Below are 19,255 nucleotides of genomic sequence, written 5' to 3'. Positions count from 1 at the left end.
CAAGTGTTCTAGAAAGTAGTAAAACGGAAAAGTAAAATGGAATAGCAAATAGAATCACAGTTCTGTGTTTCTCAGACTCAAAGGCTAAGATATTTCTATATAAGGTTATCCTTTATAAAACTTAATTTACAGAAACTAGAAGGTTTAATATTTAATAATAAAATCATTAAGATTTTATAATTCTGGATCTTTCAAAAACATGTAAATTCTCTGAAGAACATTATCTCCAGTCGTTCAGGATTATGGGTTTTTAAAATACCGTAGGTTTTTATTCACAAATGGCAATTTGTTTTTCCGTTATGTAAAGCTAGAATATTAGGTATAACTTTATATTCATTATAAAAATTTTCGTGACCTTTTCAGGTCTGGAAATCACACTTTTTAAAATCCCCAAAAATAAAACGAGCATTTAAAGGCTGTTAGGAATTGCTGTTTAACATATATGGAATTATATCATACATTTAAAAAGATATATACACAATTAATTTAAGCCATGGGCATTTCTATAGTGAACATTTGTCTATTTGTGCTCAGCTTTAAAATATTTCATTAATTATTTTTTTGCTCCATACTATACCCTTTAAACATAATTGTTTTGTCCATGAGAGCAGACAATAAGAACAGCTCTGATATCACAAGAAACGGTCAAAAAAATTAGGGGAAGAAAGCATGTAGCCAAATATTTTCAAAAATGTTTATTTCTCTTTTGGCTACATTCTCTACAATCGCAGCAGCACTTGGAGACAGATCACCATATATTGAGCAGAAAACTGCTTCTGGGGTTGAAAGAGTATTTAGAGAGAGGAAACAACAAAAGCTGAGGTCGTCCCCAGACTCTGGAAGCTTTGAGCGTTTGATCTCGGTCCGATCCGGTCCATGTCATTCAGAGATGCTGACCGGGACCACAGAGGGTTGCTAAGCAACATGACAGCACTGGGTCTGGGCATAAAGGGGTTAATAATCAAGGGCGGGGTCCGGCCCACCTTCCGCCTATTCTGTAAATCATTACTCCCATCACACACACACCTCATTCACAACCACAATGGAGGTTTATTCATGCAGTTTGTTTTTTGTTACTGGTAAATCAAATTTATATTTGGTCTGATTCTTAATCTGAGTAAATCATGAAACTATAATCAATGTCAGGGTACAGCGAGGTGATGATGCTGCATCAGACGACAAGTGTTACCAACAAACCGAGAAAACACAGTCATTCACTCGTCTGTGTGTTTGAGAGGAGCTATAGGAGGAAAATTCTATTGAGATGATTTTACTGTTTCTACTCCTACATGCAGGACAAACAGGTGAATCTCATCAAACTGGTCAACAACATGTCCAGGTCATTTTCCACTCCAAAATCGAAAGAAAAAAAATCATAATTTATCTGTGTGACAAAATTTATGACAACTCACTATAATACACTGTATATACACATACATGTATATACACAGAGTATTTGTTACAAAGCCTTTAACTCATGCTGATGTAAATAAAAAGAACTACACACTTTCCAGTTCCCTCACTCGAGCTTATATATGCATGTATGTGTATATCTATACATACATATAGAAACAGACACACTCTTATAAGGAATGAAGTTCTATACAAATATATTTATAAATATATAAATCACTGTCTGTGTGTGTGTATAAATATATACCCGTTTACACGGCCGACGGGCCAGGATGCCGGGCCGTCCAATCCCCTGCACGCGCCGCGGCCAACGAGAGTGATGCGACCGCTAGAAGAAGCCTCCACCCCTCGCGCCCCGGACCGAAGAGGAGAGCGCGTGCGGCCGCCGGACTCCGCCCCTTACCTGGACCCTTCCTCCACGAACCCCGCAGCACAACGAGGACACCAGATCCTCTGTTTATTTTGGACACTCTCCCCATTTGGCCACATTTGTCCCAAGTTTTATTTTATTTTCTGTTAATAAAACTCTCTCCGAGGCCTGACGCCACGCCCACTGTGTCGTTGGCTCCTCCCGAGACTATATACATATATAGAAAGAGAGATAGCCTTTAACTATCATGAAAACTGACAAAATCTTAAAAAAAAAAAAAACTATCAAGTAACTTTTCCCCTTTGGTTTGGGGGTGAAATGTGACCTGGACATTTTTGATGAGATTCACCTATCTATGTTTTGCAAATATTAAACCCATTTAAACAAACTGACACTTTTCATAAATGTTACTTTGAAGTAAAATAGACAGCATTTTGGTAACACACACATCTTGCAATCTGTGCCCAACACATGTATGTTATGAACAGCCAACATGTAACGCTGTGGCATAAAACATCCATTCACAGGCACACACACACATTCTCTCACAGACACCGCTGTCACATTAAAACACTCGCTCTTCTATTTCCAATCATCCTACAATTAATTGTCTCTAAATTTCACACTTACACAAAACAAAACACCCCGTTACAGAGGCGTAGCTCAGGGAGGATATCAACAAGAAGCTAAATGTTAGCGTAACCCTCCCAAATCTACTCCACAAAATGCCTTGGGTAAAAAACAAATATCCATTTTCAAATGGTTCTAGCTCTGACTGACATCTGGATCATGGACATCTGGATGACATCAGCCATTCCTGCCCCAATATCAATGGCAGTCACTATGGCCAATGTGGGCGTGTCCTACAGCCTGTAAGCTGACATTTATAGCCCCTCCCCCTTTCCGGTCCACCCCGAGGTGCCGAAGGGAGGGAACTCGCCATCAGAACCATCAATCATGATTGATCAGCCAATCAGTAGGAGATGATTCCTGAAGAGGCGGAGCTTGCGAATGTGGCCTGCAAGTTCCCCGATGAATTGGATCGTCTCATGTGAGGAAGAAGGTACGAGTCGCTGCCTAACTGGTGGACATCAAAGCGATCCTCCTTCCTGTAAGCCAGACAGCGGCGGATAAACGCCTGCGGAGGACAAGAAAGAGACTCAAGACTGTCGTTTCCACACATACAAGCTCACCTCGCGTGCCTCAAACTGACCTTGGCCTCATTGCTCGCCACAGGTTTGGCAGGAAACTGCACCTCAGTGGCTTTCAGGATGGTGTTCTCCTGAAGGATGTCTTGCTGGGATTGATTATGGCCAAATGGCTACAGAACAACAAAAGATGCAATGCAGCGTCATCCTAAAAGTAGGTTTAAGAGACTCCGAGAACGGTTTCGAAACGATGCGCCTTACCTTTCGTCCATATAGACACTGGAAGAAAATAACACCCACAGACCACACGTCTACTTTATTAGAGATCTTTGGAGGTTCTTTACCAACGACAAAACACTCTGGTGGCAAATACCTAAAACGTCAGAGCATTTGGTCTTCATTAGAACATTTATCCCTGTAAAGCCCAACATAGACGTTTTTGAATAGTCATATGGACTACATTTATGCTGTTATTTTGTCCTTTAAGATTTTTGTAATTCGCTTTAGATAAAAGCTTCTGCTAAATGATTAAATGTAAAAGTAATGTAGTGCACTGAACTGACCAGTAGGTTCCTGCTCCCTGTGATGTCAGGTCCATCCCGTCCACTCCGTAGCTGTCATCATCCATGATCTTAGACAGGCCAAAGTCTGTGATCTTTATCTCCCCACATGCCGTTCCATCCACCAACAGGATATTTCCTGAGCAACCAAAAACACACTTCCTATACAGTCTGCATGACAAATAACCACCAACCATCCTTAAAAAAAAAAATTAAAAAAAAATTTTTGCAACCAATTCAACGAGCTACATGAATTGCATTAATCTCAGTGAGGCGTTCACGTGATTGAAAATTCTGTGATAAAGAATGAGAATGTGCTAAAAATGTAGTCACCCTCAGGACATGCAAGACGTAGACACGTTTGTTTGTTCATGGGAACAGATGTGGAAAAATTTAGCATTACATTACTTACTCACCAATGGAGTGAATGGGTGCCGTCAGAATGAAAGTCCACACATCTGATAAAAACACCACAATAATCCACGCCAATCCAACCCAACAGCTGATGTTTTTTGAAGCGAAAAGCTACGTATTTGTAAGAAACTTGTCTCTCCACCCACACTTTCGTTTAGAGCTGTTTGCAGTTGATCTGTGCAGATTTCTTTCCTTTTTTTTTTTCTTCACTGGAGGAAGCGTTATTATAGACGATTTGAAGTTAAAAACATCAATAATGGATTTGTTTCTTACAAATATTAAGCTTTGTGTGGATTATTGTGATGTTTTTTTCAGCTGTTTGGACTCATTTTGACAGCACCCATCCACTGCAGAACATCCATTGATGAGCAAGTGATGCAATGCTACATTTCTCCAAACCTGTTCCAGTGACGAAACAAACTTGTCTACATCTGACCTATTTTTGGGGGACCTATTCCTTTATGGTGTGTGTTGCATTCACCTGGTTTCAGGTCATAGTGGATGATGGGCGGTTTGATCTCATTGAGGTATCGGAGGGCGTTGACTATCTGCATGACGATGGAGCGAGCCTCTTTCTCAGACATCAGCTTGTGCTGCTTCAGATAGAAATCGAGATCATTCCCCTCACAGAACTCGAGAACAGTGCAGAATCTAGAACAGAAACACACAAAGTCAATATCTGAATAGCTGGAAAAACTAGAACTGGTTCAGCAGAACAAGTGACAGAGACTTACGTGTCAGTGTCCAGGGAAAAGTAGTCGTAGAGTTTGACTATTCTGGGATGGTCCAGTTGCTTGTGGATTCTATATTCTCTACAGGCATGTCTGGAGCAGACAAAACAACAAATGAGTAAAGAAAGAGAGAGAGAGAAAGGGCAAAAGAGATGGCCAACATACTTGTGGTAGTTCTCCTTCTTCTCCTCTCTCCAGTTCTTGTTGAGCTGGTGGATCTTCACAGCAGCATATCGCTGCTCAAACAGGTCAAATGCCTTCACACGACAACATAAAACAGGTTAAACAAGCCACTAAATAAGCTCCCTGAAACATTATCTAAGGTTAATAGTTTATATCTATGGCTGTCTGTAAACATTTTGTAAGATGTCAATTTTTATATCAATATAAAACAGATTTTATATTATATTTTAAAAATGTGTCTTTAATGATATGGCATTCGATGTTTGATAAGAGCAGCATTGAGCCATGTAAGTGTTATTTTACCATGATTAAAGATGTAATCTGTTTTCCCCTGAACACACATTCTTGGCCTTACTGGGAATAATTCAAAGCAATATGAATTTTATAATAAAGAAAAAAAAGTTTTACCAACATATTATAACTTGCTCCACCTCTCAAACAACTGTATGCAATAAAGTTTTTATAAAATCAAGTTCTGTTCTACACGTCAAGTCACTTTATTTATATGGCGCTTTATACAATACAGCTTTACAGCGTTAAAATCCACTTTCACTGGATATTTACAGAAGAGTAAAGAGGGGTTTTGAAAATGTTTCATGTTGATTTTAATATACATTAACATTCAAAAGTGTGGGGTCTTTCTATGACTCCCAGTTCTCAAAATGATATTTATTGTTTTTGAAAAGTCTCCTACACTCACCAAGACTGTAAAAACAGTAAATAATATATAATTATATTGTGCAATTGTGTATTTTATATATAAAATACTGTGTATTATTGTGACATATTATGTAGGGATATTAATTTTAACCGGTTAACCGACCATTAAGAATTTTGACCGATTTATACAAACAGTTAAACGATTTAAAAAGTAATTTATTTATTTTCAGTAATTTATCAAATATATATATATTAGGGGTGTAACGGTACGTGTATTCGTACCGGACCGTTTCGGTACAGGGCTTTCGGTGCGTTGCACATGTGTACCGAATGACCGAATGCAATATTTTGTTTGCCGAACATATACATTTTCGTGTTTCCAAACGAACATATTAAGTGGCGGAAGTCTCCGTGTTAAGCGCAAATCCTGCCCTGCAGCTGATTCTAAGGCCGGTGACACACTGGCTGCGTGGCGTGAGCGTGGCGTTTCTGCTGCGTGTCAGTTGCGTGACGGCTGCTTCGCGTTTTCTGTGTCTTTACACACCATAATCGTGACTGCCGCGTCTGACGTGTCTTCATTAATGCATTTTTTCTGAATAAAACAGTCTTTAGACACCAAACTTTTGAACAGTAGTGAATACGTTGAACAGGCAAGAACATGAACTGTCCTCAAGTCTGTGAGTGCATCTAATGACAAAAAAAAAACCCATTTACCTTAAAAACTTCACTGAAACCTCCTCTTCCTAGCAAGTGTAAGAGAAGATACCTTTCATTAAGGGTTGGATGGTCTTTAAACCTACAAATAGAGTGAGAATATAGCAATAAAATATACTATACCAAGAAATATTTTCCAATGACAGTTTATCGCTGAATGCCGTTTAAGAATTTCACAAGACCTCCACAAACCATATTGAAGATTTAAATATTTAAATAAAACAAGAAGTGGGCGTGGCTTACTGAGAGCTGTCCTCATTGTTGATTCTTTTAAGTTCTCGAATGTGCAGATTCCTCACGCGCTCCAAGCGCTCCAGCTCCGCCTGGATCTCTGCCTCCTCCTGAACACACACACACACACACACGTGAGCACATACTAACATACTCGTGTATGAACAGCAGATTTCACTCGAAGGACAAAAAAAGACCATTTCTGCACGACTGCTTATGCATGAAGCACTAATGCTCCACCTCAATGCCTTTTACCCATCTAACCCTGTTGCACATGAGAGTGTGTGCATTGTGTGTTTTTATAAAGAGACTAACCTTTTTGAGATGCCCCAGTCTCAGTTTGAAGATTTCTTCCTGCTCGTGATATTCTGCCACAGTCAGCCTGCAGATTCAACACAGAAGCATTTCTGGGCCATTTTTGAAGACAATATTGCAGAAAACACTTTAAACGTATTTAAATCACAGCCTTCTGGTGTTCTATAGATCACAAGTGCTTATATAATGATGTTAAAATGATGAATTGTGCAGCCCTGGTCTACATTAATCCTAACAGTCTTATTTTAATACCACTAGAAGTCAAAGGGAAGTCTCCATGTGGTGTGTGTGTCTGTGTTAATGTCTCACAGTGTAGGCAGGCTGGGTTTGAGGAAGGGGTCGTTGTCGGCTCCATTGACGACTTTGGTCTTTCTCTGTTTGGACTCATTGGGGGTCGGGCTCTGGGAGGAGGGTGTGCTGGGAGGTTTGCGCTTCGCTAGAAGTTTCCTCTGCCTTTCGATCTCTTCCCTCTGCTGGTTTATCCACTCCTGCTGCCTATCAGCACAGAAAAAAATACAAATAATATTAAAAAAATTTAACTAAAAAAACATGCAAATGCAGAATAAAAAGGACCCTATTATTATTTACAATGGAAGTGATTAACATTGTATTCAAGGTTCCCCACACTTTTCTTACATATGTTACAAAGATTTTTCTGCAATGCCTATATTTAAAAAAAAGAAACTTATTTTATTTTAGCAGAATGATTTAAACATTTTCTTAAACATCTTAAAACTGAAATAAAATTAAAGAAACCAAAAAAACATTACAAAATTATTAAAACCTGTGCCTAAAAATTTAAATGGAACCTTAAAAAAATATATATATATTATTATAAATATATTAATCAAAATTATAATGATATTAAAATAACACTGCATCTGATGGTGTTCGTGACGAGGTTAATACAAAAAATTATATATTTAATTAATTAGATTCCACCAGCATCCCATCTGGATTTTATTTATGGATTTATTTATAAACTAATTGTAATGTCAAATTCTGTAAATTAGGAATAGGGGTGAGGTCAGCGCATTAGCTTTTATGCTTCATGTCAAATTGCATCAGCAGCACCAGGGTTAACTATACTAAAACCATAAAAAATACTTTAAACTAAAAAACCCTATTATTATTTTATTTGAGCTAGTTTCCAAGGCAATATGTCGTTTAACATATATACGAAAATAAAACTGAAATAAATATTTAATTATTAAAATATAAACTATTCAAATGAAAATGGAAAACATACATTAATGCAAAAAAACTAATGCAAAATAATAAAAAAAATATATGAGTATCTCAGTGATGCTAAAATGACCCTGAGCAGAATACTGGCATCCTGGGCAAGTATTGAATCTTGCACGACGGTTAATCTTCACACTTTTTCCAGCACTGGACAGGAGCAGCTTTAGTGTGTGTCTGTGTGAGACTCTTACTTGACCAGGTTCTGGAAGGCATATCCGTCTGTCCACTGTTCGCTGTAGGACGCCCCGTGCCGGACCGTGGTGAAATGCCCCAGACGCAGCCGGTCCTGCATGCTCTTCTCACGGCAGGACTGCTTCTCTTGAGTGCTCTAGTGAGACGATAACACACTCGAGAGTCACTCGACCTCCCCTGACACATGAGGAACAAGCAGCTGCCAGCACATCAAACACAGCTCACCTTCTCAATGAGTAGTTTTTTACTCATCGTAGTGCATTTGTTCAGACGCTCCTTGAAACGTTCCAGCAGCTTCTGCTGCTCATCTATCTGTCTGCGGAGGTCACAGTTCGCCTGGGGAGAAAACATTAAAACCTCTCAACGTCTGAACGAAAAATGCCACAAAGTAAAAAAAACCTCAAGGACAGGTGACACTCACCCTGAGTAGATCATCTATTCTGCCCTCCTTCTTCTCAAGATCAAGATTCTTATTGCTCTCAAGTACAGCCAGTTTCAACAATGTCAAATCCGTCTGAAAGCAGAGAAGGAAACAGTGTCCGTGTGCAGTGCAAATATTGTACAGCTAATAGTTCCAGAGCATGCAGTGCATGTGTTTGAGAGCGACTTGATGCAAGTCTCACCTGGACACTTCTGCTGCTCAGCAGTTTCGGGTTCATCATGGGATCCATGAAACACAAGCTTGTGGGTGAGGAGCTGTTCTGTCTGACCTGAAGAATGAAAAAAGTCAACATCACTGGCTCCTTACATGTCAAATCTGGAAGATGAGCACTTACGATAGAGCCGGGTGCAGAGTGAGAGTTCTGTGGCGAGCGCAGGACCGGAGGAAGCCCCCTGACTGGACTGGATCCGTTGCCTCCCTGGAACTTCAGGAAGGAGATATACAGAGTTTTTTTTTTTTTTTAACAGCACCACATTACATACTAACAGGATGTGATGTCATCTCAATGTTACTACCAACGCTCGAGCGATTTCACAACTCTACTAAAGCGAGCGAGCGGGCAGCCTTTAGAAGATGAAAAAGCAGTTTTACTCTGACACCTGACTGACATTTAATACAGGGCTGAGTACACACAGAGTCATCCAAACAAAGCTTTACTTACATCAAAATAATCGCTGATCTTGGGCCCTCTGCCGGAAGACTTTCCTGAGAGGTTAAAAAAAAAAATATATAAAAAACATAGGATGCTAAACATTAAGCGCTGTATTTCCCAATAAACATCAAGCACAACATTCTCAACTCGAAAGTTTCCATAATGCCAGGTTTGTTCACAAATTTCTTCAAACAAGTCATGCATATGAAGAAATACTTCATTCATACACGGAGGAAGTTAGCATTACCTTGGCTGATCTCTGACTGGTTGTCAACCTTCCTCTTTCTTCCTCTGGATGACTCAGAGTGCTTCTTCTCTGGAGTCTTGGGAAAACAGGAAAAGGCGTTACTATTCCGTTCAATCAATACTTCTGTTCACTAAATCAATACAATCAATTTCAATGCTTTAGGAGCTTCACCAATAAGGCTTTCAGACAGCCTTTCTGCATTTGTACAAACTGCACACATCATTTCCCAAACCCATTTGACATTTTATTAATATCTTGGGTGCTCTTTTAAATTTAATAAAAGTGAATACGGAAAGGTGCTGTCAAACTCTAAAATGAAAAAAAGCGACTGATTGCAGTTTTCCCCTTAGAAGACATGGAATAGAGCGCTGCAGAAGGAAGAGGCTGAAATATAAGTTATTTACTGCAGCTTCAGAATTATGGCATGTCACATTTGACATCAACAACATTATCACATAACTGTATTCCTACATAACTCCTATGGACCAGTTTAATGGTTCTTATTTGTCATTTCCATTCACTTTCATCTAGGGATGCACCGGTTGACCGGCCATAAATCCAAACCGGACGGTTTTTGCTTAAAATGCGCGTGCAACTTCATTGTAATCGTTCGCTATGTCATTTGTGTGGAAGTATTTCGAAATCTGTGCGTAGGACATGGGCAGCAGTTCAGCACTGGAAATGCAGAGCTTCATGTCTGAGGCACAGAGAGCAGGAAGCGATTTTTTTGTAAATAAGAACTTGCATACACGTTTGAAAAGCCAGAAATGACAGTTCTGTATAGGATGATTATTTTTATTTTACCTTGAAATTACATCGACTTCATTTGATTTAAAAATCACCTGCTGTAGCACACTGAGAAAAGGTGTTTCATTCATCCAATAAAAAAAGATTTAGGGTAATGATTCACATCTATATTTTTTAACTTGAGACAATAGTTATTTATTTTTCATTGGCTCAAGTTAAAAAAATGTAGATGTGAATCATTACCCCAATTGTTTTATTTTTATTATTGGATGAATGAAAACACTTTGCATCTTTGTTTTATTCGCACCAACAATATTTGATTTTAACATTTTGGAATAATCTATTTATATAGCATACTTTTATTTAGTCTGTAAATAAAGACACTGGTAAAGACCTTTATTTATTTAAAACTAAATTTAAAAACTAAAATACTGAATGCTGATTAAGAAACATCTTATTGAATGTGTGTTGATTGTGTTGTTTGGACTGTAGAACTATGCAGTTACTGCTGTTAATTTCAGATGGTTGCAGTTATTGTTTTCAATAGCCAAAAGCCAGTTTGGCCTATTAAATACCAAATAAACATCTTGTTTATGCACTCTTTCCTTCTTTCTTGTTTGTTGCTTATTAAAGATTAAAAAAAAAAAAAAATCGTTATCGACCAGTTTGTTTGTAAAAAATCAGTATCGGAATCGGCCATGAAAAATCATGATCGGTGCATCCCTACTTTCATCATACAGAAAGCAAGATATTATTCGAAAATGCACCTTTTGTGTCCCATGGAAGAAAAAATGGATTTGGAACGTTATCATGTTATTCCTATTCAAATAAGACAATAAAAGAGATAAAAATGTCCAACTCACTGAATATGCAGGTGATCCTCCTTTCTTTATGTCAGAGTTCTTTAAGGGAATAAAAAAAGTACATATGGATGAACTGTTGAAACGGATCTGTTCAATAAATAATAAAGCTGAAATGAGTATGCATGAGTATAAAGTTCACCTCAGACTCCTTGTCACTAGATGACCCCAGGCTGCCAAAACTGTGACTGGAACATTCGTTATTGTTCAACCCCTAAAAAAAGAAAGACCACAGCAGGTTTGGTGCAGGTCATGATGATGACAGACGGCCTGTGTACACCTGGTATTAGGATGCGATTTCGTCTAGCAGATCACAGATGGACAACGCTAAATACAACATTTTGAGCTCGTCTGCTTTTGAACACTTCCAGAAGTAGTTGAAAACCCATTGGACCGGATTGCGCTCACAGATGTGGCCGAAAGTGTTCGAAGAGCCACGAAAGTCCAAATACTCGCCGCTGACTGAGCTAATTCGAAAACAGTACGATGTTCATTACCTATCCGTTAACCCGTCAAAATTACAATGTCACATTAGCTTTCAATTCAATTTTATAAGTTTATTTGACCCATTAAAATTTTTTTTTTTTTGTCTTTTTTTTCAGTGGTGTAGTTTTGTATGTGCATAAACAACAAAAAAAAAACTGAGAAAAACTGAATAAGGGGCCATTTACACGACAACGTTTTCAGCCAAAAACTGTAAACTTTTAATGCTTTTTGACTGTTCTTTACATAACAGTGTTTTGGGGACTGAAAAAGCTTATTTTTGAAAACGGGTTTCAAAGTGCAAGGTTTTGCAAACGCCACGTAGTACATGTTAAGTATGTATAGACATGCGCAGTACGTGTTGATTTTAAAGGCAAGTGCAAACAAACATACACAACAATGGCGGAGTACATGGTACTGTTGTTGTTGCTGCTCAAGAGTTTGTTAATGCTTCTTCAGCAAAAAGTGGATTTACTTCACTGATATTACAACCAACAGCAGAGACACATCATATACAACATATAATCATCACTTCCCTACAGGTACTGTTTACTCACAAGGTGACAGCGCCAGCTACTGGCCTGGCATATGTAATACAGCATTTTTGGACGTTTTTGTGGATGTTTAAATGCAAAACGTTTGCATTGTGAGTGCGTGCGTGCAAATCGTGTATACGTGAAACTTTTTAAAAACGCAAGGGGAAAACTTTTCAGTTTCATGTAAATGTAGCCTAAAATAACATATGATAGAAATAAAATAAATAGTCCTAAACAAAATGTCTCAGTTAAATAATTAACAAAAGAAAATTAAAATTTTTTTTTTTTTTATTGCCGCCCCACAAGTTTAAGGAAACAGAGATGGCTGAAAGCACGATATATAATTTGTACTATAACTTCATAGCTACTTATATTTTCAGATTTTTCTCTTATTCTGTTCTAAATACCAGCAAACTTTAAAGGATTTGCAGCCAACTTGTAGGTAATTGTTTTGTTTTGTTTTGTTTTCTCAGCACAATTTTGACTGATATGTGTAACATAATTCTTTATCCATGCAGCAAACATTTTTTAAATTGCTTTGCAGAAAATAAAAAAAATCATGATAATATCTCTCAGCATTCAGCTAATATGTAAATTGCACTAGCTTATTTTACAATATTTGATCTAAAGATCAGAAAAAAAATCAGGAAGGAAAAGACAGATTAAAACACCAAGTGTGAACGGGAACGTGTCTCCCTCGTCTAGCCTACTTGTTATCGGATCGACCAAAACGCTTCTTAATACCAGGAAGTAAAAGAGAGTTCGCATTAAAGCTACATATTTAACAAATTCACTCTGATTTAAGTGGCAAAACAAAATTAAGCAACATTAAGAGGATAGTGTCATTACACTAGTGTCCTTTCGACTTGAGTTCTTCCTGTTACGAGTGTGTTGGGAAATATGATTTTAATAGTCTCCGATTTCAACTTCAGCAACAAAACTGCATTAGAGTTGGCAAGTTCAATTCATTTCGGTGAATCATTAGTAAATTCATTCAATTATTTGTCTCATTCTAATCTTATTCAATTATTATTTACACTGCAAAAAAGGTTCATTTTTTTATTAAAAAATGTTCATATTTTTGTAAGTAAATCTCAGTTTTTATTACCATCTTTTGTTAAATTGATGCATATAAAACAAGCGACTTCTGTGAATTTTTTTAAAAAACATTCAATGTGGAGACATTTACAATTATTCTATACAATACTATATTTTGCTTATATCTTTAATTACCTAAAAGATGCTCTTTCAGTTTTAAGAAAAAAGTCTAATTTTGCAATTTCAAAGTAAATACATATTTAAATAAAATGAAATAATTAACAATATATTAATTCTATATATAAATTAAATATCCTCAAAAGCATCGCCTTGAGCATATGAAGATGCACATGTGTGTTTGCATTACTTTAGGTCCTCCGCTAGCACTCCCCGTGCTTCCTCCTGTATTTCCACTAACTGCTCCGATGAAACGTGCCTCCAAAAGCTCCTGCCGCCGTCTATCCAGAGAATGCAGTTCATCCATACCTACAAACACACACACGATCACACGTCAATCCCAACACGTTCACACACATGTACACTGGGTTGAGGTTCGGGAGGGGCGTGATCACACTGACGCATCATCCAGGAATCTGACAAGACCATCCAGTCATTGTTTTCCGATCCTATGCCACCCTAAAAGAGCCAGAAGATCACCTACTCATATTACTGGTTTAAAGGCAAAGGACTTAGAAAAGGTTTACAGCTACAGAACTACACTCAAATCAGACTCAAAAGTTTATTTATATTCATCTTCTTCGAAATGGCCAGACTGTGACAACGATATGTTACAATAAGATGTGCACCATGCTTCACATCTGACCATCCACAATACTTTTCATCTGCTCTTCTAGCCATTTTCATTTAATATTTTTTTTACAGCAAACTTCAACAGTTTCCTGCTGATGGAGTCAGGACTACAAACAGGAAGTACTTCGAGACATTTCCTGCTCATTATCAGCTGATGCCAGTGTCAGCGTGGTTCTATATTTCTACTTCAAATAAAGGCTGTTCTTTTGAACTTTTTATTCATCAAAGAATCATGAAAACCAATGTCTCATGGTTTCCACAAAAGTATGAGGCTTTGTTTTCAACACAGATCAAAATCAGAAATGTTTCTCGAGCAGCAAGTCAGTATATTATTAGAGTGATTTCTGAAGAATCATGGGACACTGAAGACTGGAGTCACGATGCTGAAAATTCTGCTTTACATCACAGGGATAAATTACATTTTAAAATACATTCAAATAGAAAACACTTATTCTAAACTGTAATAATATTTCACGATATTACTGATTTTACTGTATTTTTTATCCAATAAATGCAGCCTTGTTGAGCAGAACAAACACCGAACTTTAGAACGGTTCAACAGCCTGCTAAGAAAGCGGAGTAAATAATATAAGAAAGACATTTTGGTTGAACTATTCCTTCCATGTTTGACATGTTATGGCAGCAGATGCCTGAAGACAGAATTCATCATCATCATCGAAGCAGCAGCCAAATGGCCCCCGTTTCTTCAGCACATGAGACTAATACAGTATCAGCAGCCGATAAGAACAACCTGCTAATAACAGCATGAATCATCATAAAACCTGTCTAAAGGAATCATCTGGTCTTCAAACCCCATTACAGTGAATAGACAAAACAGCTCAGCTTCATAAACACGGGTGCAGTGGATGCGTCCGACACAACTACCATCGTGCCAGAAAGAGCTCCAAGCCAAAGAGATCCCAAGATGGTGGATGGGTGGAAAATTATGAAGGTCAATGGGGCAGGAAGAGCACAGCTGCCCAGATAAGGGACACAGATGATAAATCAAACCACTGGGAATGAGCATACACAAACCTAAGGCCACGTCTGCTTTGGCAAACAACCCGAGCACCAAAGAAAGCAGTGCCTGGCTAAATGAGACACCTCCCAAACTTTGCTGATGAGTGAAAGCCGATGGCCAGGAAACACACATGCCACATCCTAGTTTGTGCACTGATGCACAGGTGAGCCATCAAGAGATCCCAAAATAGTAAATAATAATAATTATTAAATAATACAGTAGATGACAAATACATCCACTTTTTTATTATTATGTTTTATTGAGTACCATGGCTGTACCATGGTAGGATCTTGTGCATGTGTTACAGTTACTTTTATATGTTAAAATTATTAAAATTGATGACACACTAACTGTGTGTTTTACATGCTAAAAATGAATGAAAATCAATTCCTGGGGTAAATATTAATGCAAAAAAAATTATAAAAACAATTGGTAAATATTGTGAAATATTACAACAACTTAAAATACATGTTTTCAACTTGAATGTATTTTAAATGTAGTTCTACTTCTTTGATCAAAGCTGTATTTTCAGCGTCATTATTCCAGTTTTCAGTGTCCCATGATCTGCAGAAATCATTCCAATATGTTTATTTGCTGCTCGAGAAACATTGTTATTATTATTATTATTAACAATGTTGAAAACAGTTGTGCTGCTTCAAGGAATTACACACAAAAATGAAAACACAATGCATGTGCATTCCTCTGCTTGTAAACAAGGTGCAATTCATGCTTGTAAATGCAAAGAAAGGACAAGAAGGTAAAAAAATGAAAGGCAAGGTATGCCATTACATGGCTGAGAACTTATTCTTGGACATGAGAATCTGAGTAATGCATTAACACATATGATATTACACTCATCAGTTCACATACAGTACGCATGTTTACAGACCAGCCTGAGTCTCTGGTGGACGTGATAAAACACCTCTCCAGCACAGAAGAAAAATAAACAACACCAACTCATGTTTACTGGCGTGTCCAAATTCAACATGGCTACCTAGAAAACACTTCATGCAGACAAATAAACACTGTTTTTCACACATGCAGAACACCAAACTAGTTGTGTGCCTCACAAACCTTTTGCCTACCTACACAGCATTTTGAGATATTGCATAACATGCATTGAATACTAGATAAATAATTCAATACTTTCAACTATAAAAACATACAATCATGTTTGTTAGGTACTGGCATTTTATTTAAATCCAGTAAGATGCTTACATTTACAACATCCTACATGCATTACTGACTCAAAAATTAACAAACTTATGTGATACATTGATCAGACATGCATAAGTACTAGAAATAATACACGCAAACATAAAAACATCAGCTTATATATATCATGCTCTGGCTGTTTCTCAAAAGCTAGTAAGCAGGCAGCATTACGAGCCATTGCATTGCATGCAAGCAAGCATAAGTGACAAATGCATACTGTCAACCTTAAAAAACAACAATAATGTCCTAAAACCCAGTTTGTTTCTACCAACCTAGCATTTGGGCTGTTGCATTGCATGCATGGGTGATAAACATTCTCAAGCATACAGACAGCAACTCATGTTTATCAAGTACAGACTGTGTCTCATTTCTGATCCATTGCATTGCACAGTGATAACTAATGTTACATACTTTAAACCTCAAAGCATCAACTCTTATGTATCAGACTGGCTGTCTATCAAAACACAGCCTAGCTAGATTCCCACCTAGGCACAAAGAGAGCATTTAGGGGCAACATAAAAAAGCACGAAAAAGATATACCTACGATGCCCAAAAGTAACCATCTAGCTAGGATTTGAGACGCGGCCAGTGACCAAGTCCCTAATAGGTGACCATGGGCATCCTCACGTCAAATTAAACGTGCAATCAACACAAAAAGCGATAGGATTCCATCGCAAACAATGTAAAACACAGCAGCTCGTGTCTAGGACTCGATGCTTGTAATAAAAAACACGGAGAGACACAGACAGTAGACGTGAGATCAGCGGCCTCCGACACGACCGCTTCGCTTCGAGGCCAGATTTACTCAAAATCACACGTCAATCTAACACAATCCCGACCGATTTCACACGAACAAGCTTCAAATCGACATTCACGCCGGGTTTACCTTCCTTACGCCTCCGCGGAGCGCAGATATCGAGAGGAGAAACTGAGCCCGGGGTCGGAGATCCAGTCGAGAACTGAGAGCAAGATGGCGCTCCGTCCAAACTTCCACTGCTGTTGCTGTTACTTTGGACACTCATGAAGACACTTTCCTCGCGAAGGGACGCACGAGCGCATGATCTCCGTCAAATCACACCTGTGTGAGTGTCTAATGCATCATGCACAAACCCGGATGACCCATGCAAAGCTTAGCAAAGTCATGTTTTCAGCTCCGCACTGCGCACTGAGATCCTCGCTCACTCTCTCTCTCTCTCTGTGTGTGTGTGTGTGTGTGTGTGTGTGTGTGTGTGTGTGTGTGTGTGTGTGGACGATGCGTGACGCCAAGTTGCAAAGCTTACACACATGTACACGCTCACACACATCAGTGCAAACTTCAGATCACACTATGTCTGATGCTTCAACCCTACAAGCAAATTCTATTATGTATAAAATTACTCTTTGCCTTAATATGTATTATATATACGATCAATCAGCTGATCATTATTGCAAAATAAACAGGTTTGACATGAAGTGGTCATGAGGAGCTTTTAACTTATATAAGACCATAATAGCCTAAAAGTATATTTAGAAGTCAAAAGTGTTTATTTTGTAAAAATGACTGCATTACTTTGGTGGGCTATTACATGGCTCACAATTAAATAGCTGTACATAATCATAAAAATGTAAATTACTTGAGTTGGAATTAAATTCTTTTCTGAGACCTCAGAGAGATATTTAGAGACAGTCAGTTACTGCCCAGTCATTATTTAGAAATATGTATGATATTAATATTATATGTAATATATGGGCTATAAGTTAAATAATATGTTAAAATAGCAATTACATATATTACATATAAATTAATATAACAATAATTGATTTCACAGGGAACCAACTCACTGTAATTTAATATAATATAATAATCATTAATAAAAAATTATCATAATATATAATAATAAGTGTATTTACAAGCTTCTGGATAAAATAAGTGATAAGGGCATGTATATTCATTAGAAATAAAATAATAATAATTTATATATCAATAATTAATGTCCTAGGCATTAAAATAATATAATAAATATATTAGGCTATAATAATAGTGTGTGTACAATAATATATTAAAAGTGCATTTACAAACATTTTAAGTTAATGCATATTCATTAGAACATTAAACTAAATAGTAACAGCTCTGTAATGTGAAGTGAGATGTTTTTTGTTTTGGTTTATCGGATGAAACTTCCTTGTTTGTCCTTCTCTCTCTCTCTCTCTCTCTCTCTCTCTCTCTCTCTCTCTCTGTGTGTGTGTGTGTGTGTGTGTGTGTGTGTGTGAATGGTTGTACATGCAGAATTATATGCACCATGCACATACATCTTCATATGTGATTTGCTGACTCAGAGATCTGCCCAGAGCTGAGCTTTACCCTCTGAACAGCTCCAGACACATATTTCACAACGTCACACTAGAGTTATCTTCCTCTGAGCTCACCACAGAGGAATTCAACTCACGATTTCACTAGAAAAAGAGCACTCATTATATATTCTGCTGAAATGAAGACAGTTTTAAAATGCAAATATATCTTCTGCCTTTTCATGCCAACAGATGACAGCTGTATGGGTTCACAGGGTTGATCAGTTTATGAATAGGTGCCGCTGAATCACGCCAGCCTCTGAGGAACTGCTTTTTGCCACCTGACCGGAAATGTGTCAGGTTCCTCCTTCACAATCTGAAGGTGTTTGTGGAACATTCTCAGCTACTCAGTCTGCAATTTCCAGAGACATAATTTCACCTCTACAGTCATAAAGTTATAAAAGGAAAATACTTTATAAACTACTCACATATAGAGATATGCTAGGAATATTTGCAATGGTAGAAAGAATCTCACTGACACTTGCATCCTCCCTGCAGTAATCTGAATTAACTGTCTTGCTCAAGGGTAAATAGGTCATCATGACTTGCTCTTTGTACAAACTTTACATTTATGAGTTATGAGCTTGACACTCCAAACCCAAAAAGTTTCTTCTTCAGATGCCCATAAACCTCTTCCACTACACAGTCTGTTATAAATTGCAAAGAAAAATGGAAAACATTCTGTAAAATCTTTATAAGG

The 19,255-nt window shown here is 37.7% G+C and overlaps 1 protein-coding gene across 2 annotated transcripts; it reads right to left on the bottom strand.

Annotated features, from left to right (window-relative positions):
- Positions 1–1,997: 1,997 nt before the first annotated feature.
- Positions 1,998–17,432, bottom strand: LOC132152185 (serine/threonine-protein kinase tousled-like 1-B). 2 transcript variants are annotated; one of them, XM_059560965.1, is made up of 22 exons: positions 17,114–17,432; positions 13,549–13,667; positions 11,267–11,338; positions 11,128–11,166; positions 9,518–9,593; positions 9,280–9,323; positions 8,953–9,042; positions 8,800–8,886; positions 8,598–8,690; positions 8,402–8,512; positions 8,176–8,312; positions 7,049–7,234; positions 6,740–6,806; positions 6,437–6,534; positions 6,194–6,275; positions 4,802–4,893; positions 4,640–4,729; positions 4,387–4,556; positions 3,495–3,630; positions 3,193–3,304; positions 2,997–3,104; positions 1,998–2,921 (listed from the first exon to the last, which is right to left on the bottom strand). In XM_059560965.1, exons 1-22 carry the CDS (start codon positions 17,247–17,249, stop codon positions 2,757–2,759), a joined length of 2,310 nt encoding a protein of 769 aa, XP_059416948.1. In that variant the 5' UTR covers positions 17,250–17,432; the 3' UTR covers positions 1,998–2,756. The 2 variants fall into 2 exon arrangements, with proteins under 2 accessions (XP_059416948.1, XP_059416950.1); XM_059560967.1 differs by having other exon boundaries at positions 8,953–9,036.
- Positions 17,433–19,255: the final 1,823 nt, after the last annotated feature.

Source organism: Carassius carassius, chromosome 10 (genome assembly GCF_963082965.1).
Source record: "Carassius carassius chromosome 10, fCarCar2.1, whole genome shotgun sequence".
In the NCBI taxonomy this organism is placed as follows: domain Eukaryota; kingdom Metazoa; phylum Chordata; class Actinopteri; order Cypriniformes; family Cyprinidae; genus Carassius; species Carassius carassius.
Note: the sequence above shows the minus strand (reverse complement) of the source record. Positions and strands in the feature narration are given on the sequence as shown.